At 38.2% G+C, this 12,313-nt stretch overlaps 1 protein-coding gene across 2 annotated transcripts in view; it reads right to left on the reverse strand.

Moving 5' to 3' along the window:
- Positions 1 to 1,514: 1,514 nt before the first annotated feature.
- QSER1 (glutamine and serine rich 1) overlaps positions 1,515 to 12,313 on the reverse strand; it is an 86,521-nt gene continuing 75,722 nt past the window's right edge. For both annotated transcript variants that reach the window (XM_037899887.2, XM_043550187.1), the window contains exons 11-13: positions 10,701 to 10,853; positions 7,904 to 7,999; positions 1,515 to 5,578 (exon numbers count right to left, since the gene is read on the reverse strand). In XM_037899887.2, coding sequence (XP_037755815.1) covers positions 5,438 to 5,578; positions 7,904 to 7,999; positions 10,701 to 10,853 — 390 coding nt within the window. In that variant the 3' untranslated portion in view covers positions 1,515 to 5,437. The remainder of the gene's footprint in view (positions 5,579 to 7,903; positions 8,000 to 10,700; positions 10,854 to 12,313) is intronic.

A 12,313-nucleotide genomic window follows, 5' to 3' on the forward strand; every position in this document is an offset into this window, starting at 1 on the left:
ACACTTACCCTGAATAATCCCTAGGTGAAGATTGGTGAATATTGATACAATCTCCATTTCACAGTAATCTCTAAAATGAGACTGATACGCAAGCGTTAATTTTTGTATTTTTCATATGTGTTGACATTTATTACAAAGTTGTTTTTTAAATTCCATATTTCCATTTATACTGCATTCTCCTATAATTCTTGCAACTCACACTTCAAAACCAACAAATCCTCAGTTGACAAGTTTGAAAAGCACCCTCATCGTTCAAAGTAATGATCCAACACACCTTAATATCCACATTAAAAACAAACAAACCCTGCTTCTCATAGTAGGTTGTTGTTTTTTTAAAAAATTTTATGATTTAGATTTTTCCTTAAGATTTTTGATGGCTATGAGGAGTCTGTGTTTGTTGTTCTTCCTGACTCACCTTTAATTTTTCTTCTCTCTCAGTTGCTTGCTCTCTGTATTCATCATTTTGCTGTTACAAGAAATCAAACTGTGTAAGAAGCCTTAAGAAATTTTGTTCTGCTCTTTTGTTCTCCGGAAAGGAATAAAAGATCTGTTATGATACCCAAGTGAGGGAGAATTCCCAGTGGAAAATATGTTCTCTGAAAGCTTGAGTTATTCACTTATTGTGCACAACTATTGACAGTGAGAGCTGCATCCCTATTGTTCTTTTCTCTTAAGAGGGTTGTACACATCTGGCTCATTACACCTTCATTCTTAAAAGTTCCTTTGTAAAATATAGCTTCATTACATTTGAATGCAGAATTAAAATGTTAGCATCCCTCCTTTGCAATATGAAGCCCTCCTCACCCACTCCCCAAGGGGGTTTGGAGGACAACAGCTGTTGAGGCCTCCATGGAAGTGTGGGTCTTGCAGGACTTGTGCTGCACAGGGGTTGGGAAGCAGTGCAGATGCATATGGCCTTCACAAAGATGTCCCAGGCCTCCAGTAGATCTCTCAACAGCCACCCATTTTTCTGCTCACAGGGAGTTGGGAGAAGGACAGACCATGGTTCCTGACCAAAGATTCAAAACTTGTGGCCCTTCCAGTCCCCTGTATGGAAATAATATGCATGGGAGATGATTTGGGTTTAAAACATGATGTTTTACCATAACTAGACAAGCAAATCCCTAGCAATATCTTTCTGTAGGCATGACGTATTTGTAAAACTCTGTACAGTTATCCACTCTGTACAAAAAGGATATATTCTCCCCATTTTACCAATGTCCAAAACCTTTTATCTCCTTATTTTACATCTGTTCAGGGACTGCCTTGCTACAGTGGAAGTAGATTTAAAACATTTGGAAACCAGACACAAATTAAACAAAATTAAAAAGAGTTAAACATGATAGCATGTGTCTGAACAAAAGAGTATGATGAAACACACTAGATCAGTAAAAGAGACTTCTTCGTATTAAGTGAGAAATCAGAAAGCATTATGCCTCAAACATGCCAATTTTCTCAGCAGTCTAGCTTTTCAAGTTTTGATGTTTTAATAATAAATCACTGAACATTATGACTTTTTGTTTAAAAAGTGTTTTCATTTTAATGGATTTAGTTAATAACATCAAATGAATGGTACAAAATTGTGTCCTTATTCACATTTCCATACATTGTATTATGGACCACCTGAAAATCTGGACTAAAAATGCATAAGGTGTCTTAGTCCTAACCTAATTTTTGCTATATGTAGAGGAGATATACAGAAACATGCATTTGTTAACAATGACATGTTAACATTAACTTCAACAGTAAGATATGTTAAGGTGTGCATTGTATAATAATGCACAGGTGTGTGATATGGGGTGAAACCAAATGTCAGGTGCTACCAACAAAAATCAGAAGTGATTGCACACTGACATCTTGTGATGATATTTTTAGCTTGTTTTGTTTTACATTTGCTTTAAATATTTAATATTTAAAATATATTTTCCCTACAGAAAGCATTTACTGGAAGACAGACTGGAAGATTTTCCTTTTCTAAAAGTATATCATTTAAACAATATATTAAATATGAGAGAGGTGATAAGACTCTAGAGGCCCTAAAGCCCGTAGAGGTTTTCAGAGACAATTTTTCAACCCAACGGTTTCACTGATTTTCACTAACAAAACTTTGGAAGTAGCAGCTTGGAGAGCACCCTGCCTTTACAGAAATACTATGCTTTAATTAAAACAAAAACAAGAGAGAGGGGGATGCCATACTGGTTGGGGGAGGAACGGGAACAATTAAAACCTAAATAATTTACCATGGATTTGATTTCCTTAGTTTCTCTACTTGCTAACTAACGAAATGTCTATACAGGGGTTTGTTCCTTCCTAGTGCATCTTCTCTTCCAATTTGTTCCTGCAGTCAAGTAAATGCTTGAATTTTCATTGGCAACAGAAGTTAAAGGAGTTGGACCCTACTGCAGGATCAAGGAGGAAAGGACATTGGGGTGTGGGTGCAGAATTAACTCTTACCCATCAGTTATCTGAAATTGCGACACAACAAAACAAAGCAAGATATTTGTGCAAAAAAAGTAATTTGTACATTGACATTTCTTCTAAATTTGCTTCAGTATGAAAATCCCTCTTCAATTCCCATTGACTAAGTTTTATTCCACCTGAATGGTCCTTCACATTCCTAAGATTCCCACATTTTTAATTCATCCTAGCTTGATGGCCTAGTAACCCAACCACCATCTTTCTAGCCAACGACAGGATGACATGGAGCTCCTTTATATTGCTCTTTAATAGCCTAGAGTGGTCGCTTTTGAGCAATGCAGGGTGCTTCCTATCTTCTATAGGCAGACTGCTTTGTCAACTGGCCTTGGGAATGAAACAGAGCTGGAACTGAAGCCAGGTCTCCCTCCATGGCAGTGCAGAGCACTGCGAATGACTGGCCATCCCTTTTTCTTTTCAATGTACCTGCTTTTATGAAAAGACCAGCTTCTCCATAAGCCACTGCTTAGCTTCCAATAGTCTGAGGGCTTAGTCTGGGGCTTGGGCTGAAATGACTGGTTTCTTAAAACTTCCATTCAGGCTCCTACAGGAAGCATAAAGTAGAAACATATAAAATTAAAAATGTAGAAACGTCTTCCATTTGTTTTTTTCATGGGTGTATTAGGAAGGCACCTGTGGCTAACAAGTTCTGACTAGTACTTTGCTGTATAACCAAAGAGCCAACCATATTGTTGGCTCAATCTATGTTATCATGCTTTTATTTTTAAATGATAGATTAATGAATATTCTAGGTAAATGTCTATATAGTTTAGTGTTCATATTTAAATTAACAGATTTTAAATGAATACTATTCATGTTTGTAACATTGCTGACTGGTACCACCTCATTAGTTTAATTACAAAATCGGGGGGGAGATGAAGCAGTTCATTCCAGATTCAGTACTGCATGAGAGAAATATAGCAGCTCTCCTACCCTATCACACCTCAACTCCCTCCTTTTCACTGAAAGAGCAAATTACCTGCATGATGCTTCTTAATATTCTACACCTCCTAAGTCAAAATCCATACTGTTCCCTGTGATTACAGTATGCATAGCAGTAACACAACGCACCTCATGCCATGGTAATAAACTGCCTTTTTAAAGCAGGTACAGTATGAAGAAGCTTTAAAGTAAACAAGGGGCATTTACCAACTTCCATTGTTCAGTCAGTCTGTTCATACTAATGTGGGTACAAACCTTAAGGAGAATTATTGCTTTTAACAAGATGAAACCTTTGGAAACATGGCAAACATCCAACTTAACAAGGATCTAACTCTATTAGTTAAAATGACAAACATTTTGATTTTCGAAACCCTAATTTGATTACTCAAGAGGATATCATTTCATTTTCACATCTCTTCATTATATTCTTTACAATTCTAAGGTCTACTGAATATATTAGCAGCTAAATAGGACCAAAACAGAAAACTGGAAAACAAACCACATTGTATACAAGCATGTCCTATTTGGCCAATGAATGGTGCACCCTGTTTCCTGGTTGAAATTAAGGCACTAAGTGGCAGTTAAAGGACAAAAGAATTAAAAAACAAAACAAAAAAACATTATCTGAGGAAAGAATGACATGTCTATTTCTTTTGGGCCCCAGCACGTATATGGTTTGAATGACTGAAAGTAAGGCATTCTGTTGGCAAATTTAAAGAAAATGTTCTTCTGTTTTGAGCCTATTACATTCGTTGTCTGAGTGGGACTAGTGGCACTACTAACTGCTAAGAAACTGGATGGGAGGGATGCTACAAAAGTATGTCTGAAGATCTAAAAGGCACCAAAAAGAGAACAACTCTGCCACTGCCAGTTCTAAAAACAACTATGTAAGCTGTGTTTAACACTGCATATAGTCTATTCACAATCATAAATCTTTGTTGACCAGAAGATAAAGTGTAGTAGCTTTTCATTTAAACTCTCAGTTAATCAGGGGCTAGTTTAGTAAGAAATTTATTTTCACGTATGAGAAAATAACTGCAGTGTCTAACACAACTACACTTAAAGCAAAACTAGTCTATTATGCATTATTCTGGTTAACACTGAAGAAAACCTGTATAAACAAAAAGGGTTACCTCAAGATATATAGTTTACAATATGAAATCAACATATAAATGAATAAGATTTACTGAAAACAATGTAAAGTGTATTACAAAGATACATGAAACAACTTTAACCACAATATTTTCTCTGTGAAAAATACAACTATCAGTGAGATAAAATGTACAATTGAATTTTTTTTCCAAAAGAAAAAACAAAAAACACAGTATAAAGGAAAATATTTTTCTTCAAAACAGGGAAAATAGTTAAGGTCATTGTCTTTCATTACAATATAATTTGACACAAAAAGCAGTCATAGGATTGCACCAACTCCATGTTCAGTCTCCTGAACATGATAATAGTAAAAGGAGTCCATAAAGCATAATGACATTTCTGAATTTTATGATGGCAATATTTGTATACAGAATTTGATGTCACACCAGCTCTGTTTACAAAATGCGTAATACTCTAAATTTCATGGCCAGACAGAAATGCAAATATTAGTTTACCCCAGCCCTGACTCTTTTTGGTGTTCACCAGAGTCGGAAATAGCCATAGTATTTTAAGTGTTATTATCTCTATAGCAGTAAAGAAAAAATTATACTTAGTGCATGCTTTATCATTTGTCAAAAACATTTCTGAAAATAAAACTAAGTTACCCAATAGTTTACAAAATAGAAAAATCATTATTCAGGTTAAAATGTGGTGATGTTTATGTTTACTTCCATCTCTAAAAGACTCATTTTCTTGGCAGCATCACTTTTCCTTAGTAGGAGCCAAAGTACAAAGTTCCATAAGAGAAATAAAATGCCTATGAATAAGAACGTAGTCTGGTATTGTAAGAGAATCAGAGCCTTTCTCTGAGCTTTCTTTTCCATCAGGTTAGTGCTGTAGAAAAATGTGAGATTCTGAAGAAAGTTTGTTATGAACACTTCTGCTGTACATGATTCAAAAGTTCACCAAACTTTTCAAAAAGATCCTCCACCCATTTTATATTTTTCATGCACAGCTGAACAATCTCCTCCTGTCCTAGATCTGCGCTCTTTTTCTGAACAGAAGAAATCTATTTAAGAGAGAGAAAAAAAAACATATTAGCCTGCCTCTGTTACTCATTTAAAATGTAGCATGCAGCTCTTAAACCCTCCCTTGATCCATATGCTAATGTATGCAAAGTGGCAGGAATTCTTAGCCAAGCTTTATTTGTCCAGGGCTGTCTCTTCTGCAGACACGGCTAGCTAAGGTCCAAGTCTATTATTCATTACTGAAGTGATCTAGTTAAAAAATACCAATCTAGGGTCTGATTTTCCAAGATGCTAAACACCTTCAACTCCTGGTATCTTAAGAAATGTGTAGGAATGGGACTGGTCATAAGAAATGCCATACATATAAACAATGCTGTGTCGACTTAACACTCTTAAAATATAAGATCCAATAATATAAATAAATGCAAAGATATTTTTAAAATATATTTAAAAACATGCTCAATTAAAAGGCAATACTATCTTATTTGCTAGAGTTTGATAACTAGTCTATAGTTTACAATGCAATGCGGGCAGGGATAAAGACAACTTGTCAACTGATTTTCAAAATTGGCTTTAGGATACTTAAAGAGGAAGTATACAAATAATTAAAAGATCTTAGTCTGAAAGAAAGTTCAAGCAATAAAGTAAACTATTCAAAAACCTTAAACTTTTCTCCACAACCACAGCATGGGGAAATGTAAAAATAAAAAACAGTTGTGCCTTCTCTAGCAAAATTAGGAAGAATGAACTTAAAAGGAAATGAATTATTATGAATACACAAATATGATTTTTTATATTAGTCTAAACTATTATATATTCCCCCCAAAAATGTGTTAAAAACCAGTTAAAATACTCCAGTGTACATAACATAAACACATCTATAAAAGAGGCAGGATATCAATAGTTAAGTCCTCACCAACCCTTGCATCCTTATTGTCCAGGGTTTCATGAACCATCAGAACTGAGTTCCACTTCTCTTGCTGCAGACCCAATCTAGTGCAAACCTGACTTCCTTCCATGCTCCCTTCACACTATGCTTCTTTCCCTCCCTCTCTCCCTTTTACCTTGTTACAAGATAGAAATACTATGAGCATTAGGCAGCTACTCTCAGAGGTCCCCACAGTGCTGCTGAATAGTGGGCTTGCAGAACTGAGTGGTGAGTTATTAGTGTGTTTGGAGGTGGAACCAAGGCTGTACATGGCCTGGGTGCATATGAGAGCGTGTGCATGTGTGTAAGGAACTCAGTGCATTTGCATCCAGGCACTGGCACCTAAGGGCTCTATTGGTAGTTGTGGCCTCTATTCACCGAGGAAGAAATAACATAGGGAAATCTTGATATGCCAATGCCTTATGCAGAGGCAATAGGCTACCTCTTATCCCCGACTCTCAGCACAACCACAGACACCCCAATCTCAGGCTCTCCTTCCCCTGCCTCAAAGACTTTTGCCTCCAGATCCCCCACGTCTGCTAAAACATCCTGCGTCTCCCAAAGTCCCATACAGTCTATCTTCCAGCATCCCTACTCAAACCTCATGGGCCTCTCAAGGTGCCTCTCATCCACAGACCACAATCCTCATGCCTCTGGCTACCTAGCCTACCTCACCAAGGGTTTGTGAACAGCACAGGTGGCGAGTCATGTCATAAAAGAGAAACAGCTGCTGGTCTGAGCAGTTTTGTCACTTAATCTTGATGAAACTCAATCAGGTCAATAAGCATATGTATTTAATTAAAAAAAAAAAAGCCTTATGTCCAAAATGTTATCAGAGTTGTGTGTATGTGAGGATGCAAAGTGTGTATGTTGGCAAGACAGAGTGAGAGAGGAATCTGGAGTCTGTGGGGACTGTGACTGTTTAGTTAGAGGGATTGAAGAACTGGGAGAGAAAATAGAATATTTTTAAAAATTGGTGTTTTTAAATGTTTCTTCTATTAAGGTTAATATTCTACTAAAAAAGTTATACAGAAAATCCACTTGTCCTAGGAAGAGTTACTGTCCCAAATATACAAATTAATTTCAATTTACTAAAATACAAAAAAGAAAATGTTAATCAAGTTATATACTAATGCCAACACAGGCTTAACTGCGGAGTCACTTCCATAGTATTCCCTATTTTAACATATCGCCTTGTGCAGAATAGAAAATGATCACCCACTAATGTCAGCCGATGATTACTTTGTATTGGCTGGAAAAAGTTTCTAACAGTTCCAATAGAATCATTACTTTGGTTGGGTTAAAATCAGAAACACATTTAGCTGCCTTATACTGATGTTTTTAAAATGCTGTTATATACAGATAATTTAACTTTCTGCACTACTTCTTAATTAATCTAATAATAATGCCACATATAAGAAGCAGAACAAATACTCACCTCCTCTTTACACGTCAGATATATGTGGTATTTGTAATGATGGAGTGAGTGATACAAAGAGTACAACTGTATTTTTTCTGGATCTACAGTAAACTCCTGCAGAGAAAATAGTTATTTTTAGGCAAATTAATGATATTTGTTCCAAGATAGACTTCTTATTACCAAATGGATCATGTCAATTTTAGCAATTCAGAAATAAAAGGTAACTATCATCATGTCTGAAATGGCATCAAGACATATGTGACACCAAAATTAGTATACCCTTACTCACTTTGTTTCTCATGTAAATTTAATGTCTTCTTCAAAGCTGGGTTTAATAGTTCTTTCCACTACTCTGAATATATGGAGGGTGTGTTAGCTTGCCATTTTTCAAGTATTACTGACATCTCTAAAAATAGCAAAAGATATAGCTATTTCTTGGTGTTCACTTAATCTATCAAATTCTGTATAGATTTTTGGAGAAGGGCAGATCTTAGGAACTGTGGAAAGAGCTTGCATATATTGCTGCGATAGTTTTTTCTTTACAAAAAGTACAAAAATATGTGGAATATATTCACTGGTTGGTGGCATCTCCTGCATTTACTGATGTTAGCTAAACTTGCTTTAGGTATGTCTGCCAGTATCCTGTAAAATCTAGTTAAGACTGTTCTTAGCCACAAATATGAGTTGTATGTATTTCTCTAATATTTCTTTTCAATATTCTTTTTAACAATAAGGTATAAAACAACTTCTGTCACTGGAGATAAATGAGAAGCTACAACAAAGAATTAATTTGTTTATATGCCTGCCCTATGAGGTGCCTTATGATCAAATTAAAGTTTCTCCAGTGGAAATATTTGTCCATGTAGTAACAGCTATTGTACAGTTTACAGTAGAAATCTACATTAACTTTAAGTAAATGTTAATATTAGAGGCTAAACTGCCACAAGCAGCATGTAGGGGCAACATATTGTGCTCTGCCAGAAGCTGTCCCGTATTCCTCCTTGGCTATGGTGGGGAGAGATGAGGGGCGGGGGCGGGGGAATGTACCCTGAACCAGACCTAAACGTGGTCTAACATGTGCCTGCTAGCACAGCTGTGCTGCCTGTTACACTATGGAGATGGGAGGGTCACCATCTAAGGCTGAGCCCATTCCCTCCTCCTGCCTGTGCAAGAGGGGTAGCAGCAGCACCAAGGAGACTGTTTCCTCCTGCTACCTGTGATGTGAGCAGATTGCACAGGGGAGTAAGAGGTTGCCTTATACTTCCTTAATTCCTTGCTTAGGCATACAGGACAGGCCATGTTGGGTATGTCTACACAGGAATAAAAGATCAGTGGCACAGCTGCAGCTGGCCCAGGTCAGCTGACTTGGGCTTGCGGGACTCAAGCTGAGGGACTAAAAATTGCAGACTCCCTGAGCTCGGGCTCCATCCCAAGCCCGGAACATCTACATAGCAATTTTTCAGCCCCAAAGCCGAGCCCTGTGTCAGCTGGCCTGGGCTAACTGCGGGTTTTTTATCTCTGTGTAGACGTACCCAATGTGGCCCTAAATACATTATTTACATATGCACATGATTCCATTCAAGAATTGTTGTGTGGAATATTATTTTAATATGTGCACCATATTTTGCTTACCTATTTGGAATAAACTATGTAGAGTTGCCAACTTTCTAATTGCAGAAAACTGAACACCCTTGCCCTGCCCCCTGCCCTGAGTCCCAACCCCTTCTCCAAGGCCCCACCCCATTCACTCCATTCCCCCCCCCCCCGGGGTTGCTCGCTCTCCCCCACCCTCACTCACTTGCTCACTCATTTTCACTGAGCTGGGGCAAGGGGTTGGGGAGCAGAAGGAGGTGATGGGTCCAGCTGGGAGTGCTGGCTCTGGGGTGGGGCTGGGGATGAGGGGTTTTGGGTGGGGTGGGCTCCAGGCTAAGGTAGGGGGGTGGGCTGTTGGAGGGAGTACAGGCTCTGGACTGAGGGTTGGGCTCCAGGGTAGAAGAAATGAGGGGTTCAGGGTGCGGGAGGGGGCTCGAGGCTGGAGCAGGGGGGTTGGGTGCAGGAGTGGGTGAGGGCTCAGCTGAGGATGTGGGCTTTGGGGTGGGGCTGGGCCCGAGGAATTCAGAGTACAGGAGGGGGCTCAGGGCTGGGGCAGGGGTGCAGGAGAGGGTTTAGGGTGCAAGCTCCGGGCGGTGCTTACCTCCGGTGGCTACTGGGAAGCGGCGACATGTCTCTCCAACTCTTAGGTGGAGGAGCAGCCAGGGGGCTCCGTGCTGCTCCCACCTGCAGGAACAGCCCCCGCAACTCCCACTGGCTGGGAACCGTAGCCAATGGAAGCTGTGGAGCCAGTGCTCGGGGTGGGGGCAGCATGCGGAACCCCTGTGGCCGCCCTACCCCTAGGAGCTGAAGGGGCATGCTGTGAGCCACCCAAAGCCGGGTAAGGAGCTTGCCAGCCCTGCACCAACTGGACTTTTAATGACCCTGTCAGCAGTGCTGACCAGAGCTGCCAGGGTCCATTTTTGATCAGCTGTTCTGGTCCAAAACTGGACACATGGCAACCCTATATCTATAATGGTTTAATGCTAAAAGGAAACAGGCCACCAAGAGAAGTGATTTAATATGCTGTAGATTTCAAACAAATCATTATTTTCAAAATTACTTAATTATTAAAATGTTTAAAATTTTATCTTTTTTATATATTTGCCAAAAAAACAAACAAAAAAACTAATTACCAACAAAATGCAATCCTTTAAAGTATTTTTTTTTAATCTATCATGTTAGAAATAAGATGGAAGCAGCGATGAATCTTCTAAACACTTACGTGTGCTAACTTAGTGGTTGATTTGGAAGTCCTCAGTGTTTTCTTGTTGTAAGCTTTACCATTCATTCTGATTTTAGAAAGAGCAGCTCCTCCACTTTTTGTTTTAGAATCGCGAGTGATTACTGTCAGTTCAGGAAAGTTTTCCAAAGCACTCTTAAACAGAGCATAAAAGCAAAAAGGATTTTGAATTATGCAAAAATTCCACCAAAAGAGAACTTCTCAATCAATCAGATTGCTGGAAAACTGACCATTATTTTCAGAGAAGTTAAAATATTGAAAGCAACCAATCATAAAATATTTTACATACAAATCTAAAAGCCTCACTCAGTCAATCAGCTATGAGACAGCAATATACGAACACATACAGACACACGCACAAAAGTGACTTTTTTTGACTGGCTTTAAAAGTAACGTCTCAAGGGACTCAGGCCTTTTCATATATCACAGCTGTCATCTTTGGTTCCTCCATTAAAAAAACAAACTAGCCAGGAATCCAGCAGGCAGTTTTGATTGTTTACAATTCTTTATTTTACTTTGCATTCTATTGCTCCTTCCATCCAAGAATCTGTAAGTGCTTTAAAAATATCAATAAATTAGGCCTCCATACACCTATGAAGTAGGGAAGCATTATCATCTTAATTTTACAGTTGGGTCACAGAGAAGTGTTACAGCAACCCACCTCAGTCTATAAGAGCCAAGAATAAAACCCAGACTTCTGATGGTTAGTCCTGCACTTTAGCTATCAGACTACTGACTATTTTCTCTACACTGCTCAGAAAGGAAAACACACCCAATCTCATTAACAAATTTGTTATCCAACAATAGTCGGGAATATTTCAAAAATAAACTTTTCTGTTTTAGACAACAGTGTCTACCATTACAGGAGGATAAACTTGCATTGTAATTATAATTATTGCTTTATAATATAGGTACTTTGAATTAACAGAGTTAAATTCTCCATTTGCCCCCAAGATACGAGATAGTCTTTTGATAGGACTTAGTCTCACAGTTTGAATACTGCAAATGTTTTAAGATGTGGGAACCCTATTTATTTTAAATTGAAAACCTCATCAAAGACTGTCTTTGTTTAACTCCCCTCCACATCTGCACACAAAAATTTGAACTTTGACATCAGTTCAAAAATTTAATACAATTTTGAGCACTTACAATTAAGAAAGTTTTAAATGAATACATTGGTTAGTCAGAGGGTGCACATGAATGAAAAATAAGTCACAGAGGAAGACAAACACAAAGCACTGTCTGTTACTAGAAAATTGGAATGGGGATAGGGGGAGGTCAGTAAAGAGCAAGCCCTTAAAAATTTTAAGATTAAAGAAGGAAACAATAGTAGCTAGATAGCCAAAGGGGTCTAAGATATCCTCTAAAGTGTCGAACCCCCCTCTAGCCCTTCTCATAGGTCCATTCCTTGACCTAAACTTCTTTAAATGAAAATAAAAAACACCCTGAAAATCCTAATTAAGATTTAGAGGTGCCTTCTTCTTTCCCCTCCTTCCCAAAGGAGCATCTGAAGCAGCCCTAATTGCTGACACCCAACTAAATTCATATGTTCCCATATTTTCTTCAGACAGATTTTATTAATCATAAAATTTGAT

The sequence above is a fragment of the Chelonia mydas genome, chromosome 6 (genome assembly GCF_015237465.2).
Source record: "Chelonia mydas isolate rCheMyd1 chromosome 6, rCheMyd1.pri.v2, whole genome shotgun sequence".
Lineage (NCBI taxonomy): Eukaryota > Metazoa > Chordata > Testudines > Cheloniidae > Chelonia > Chelonia mydas.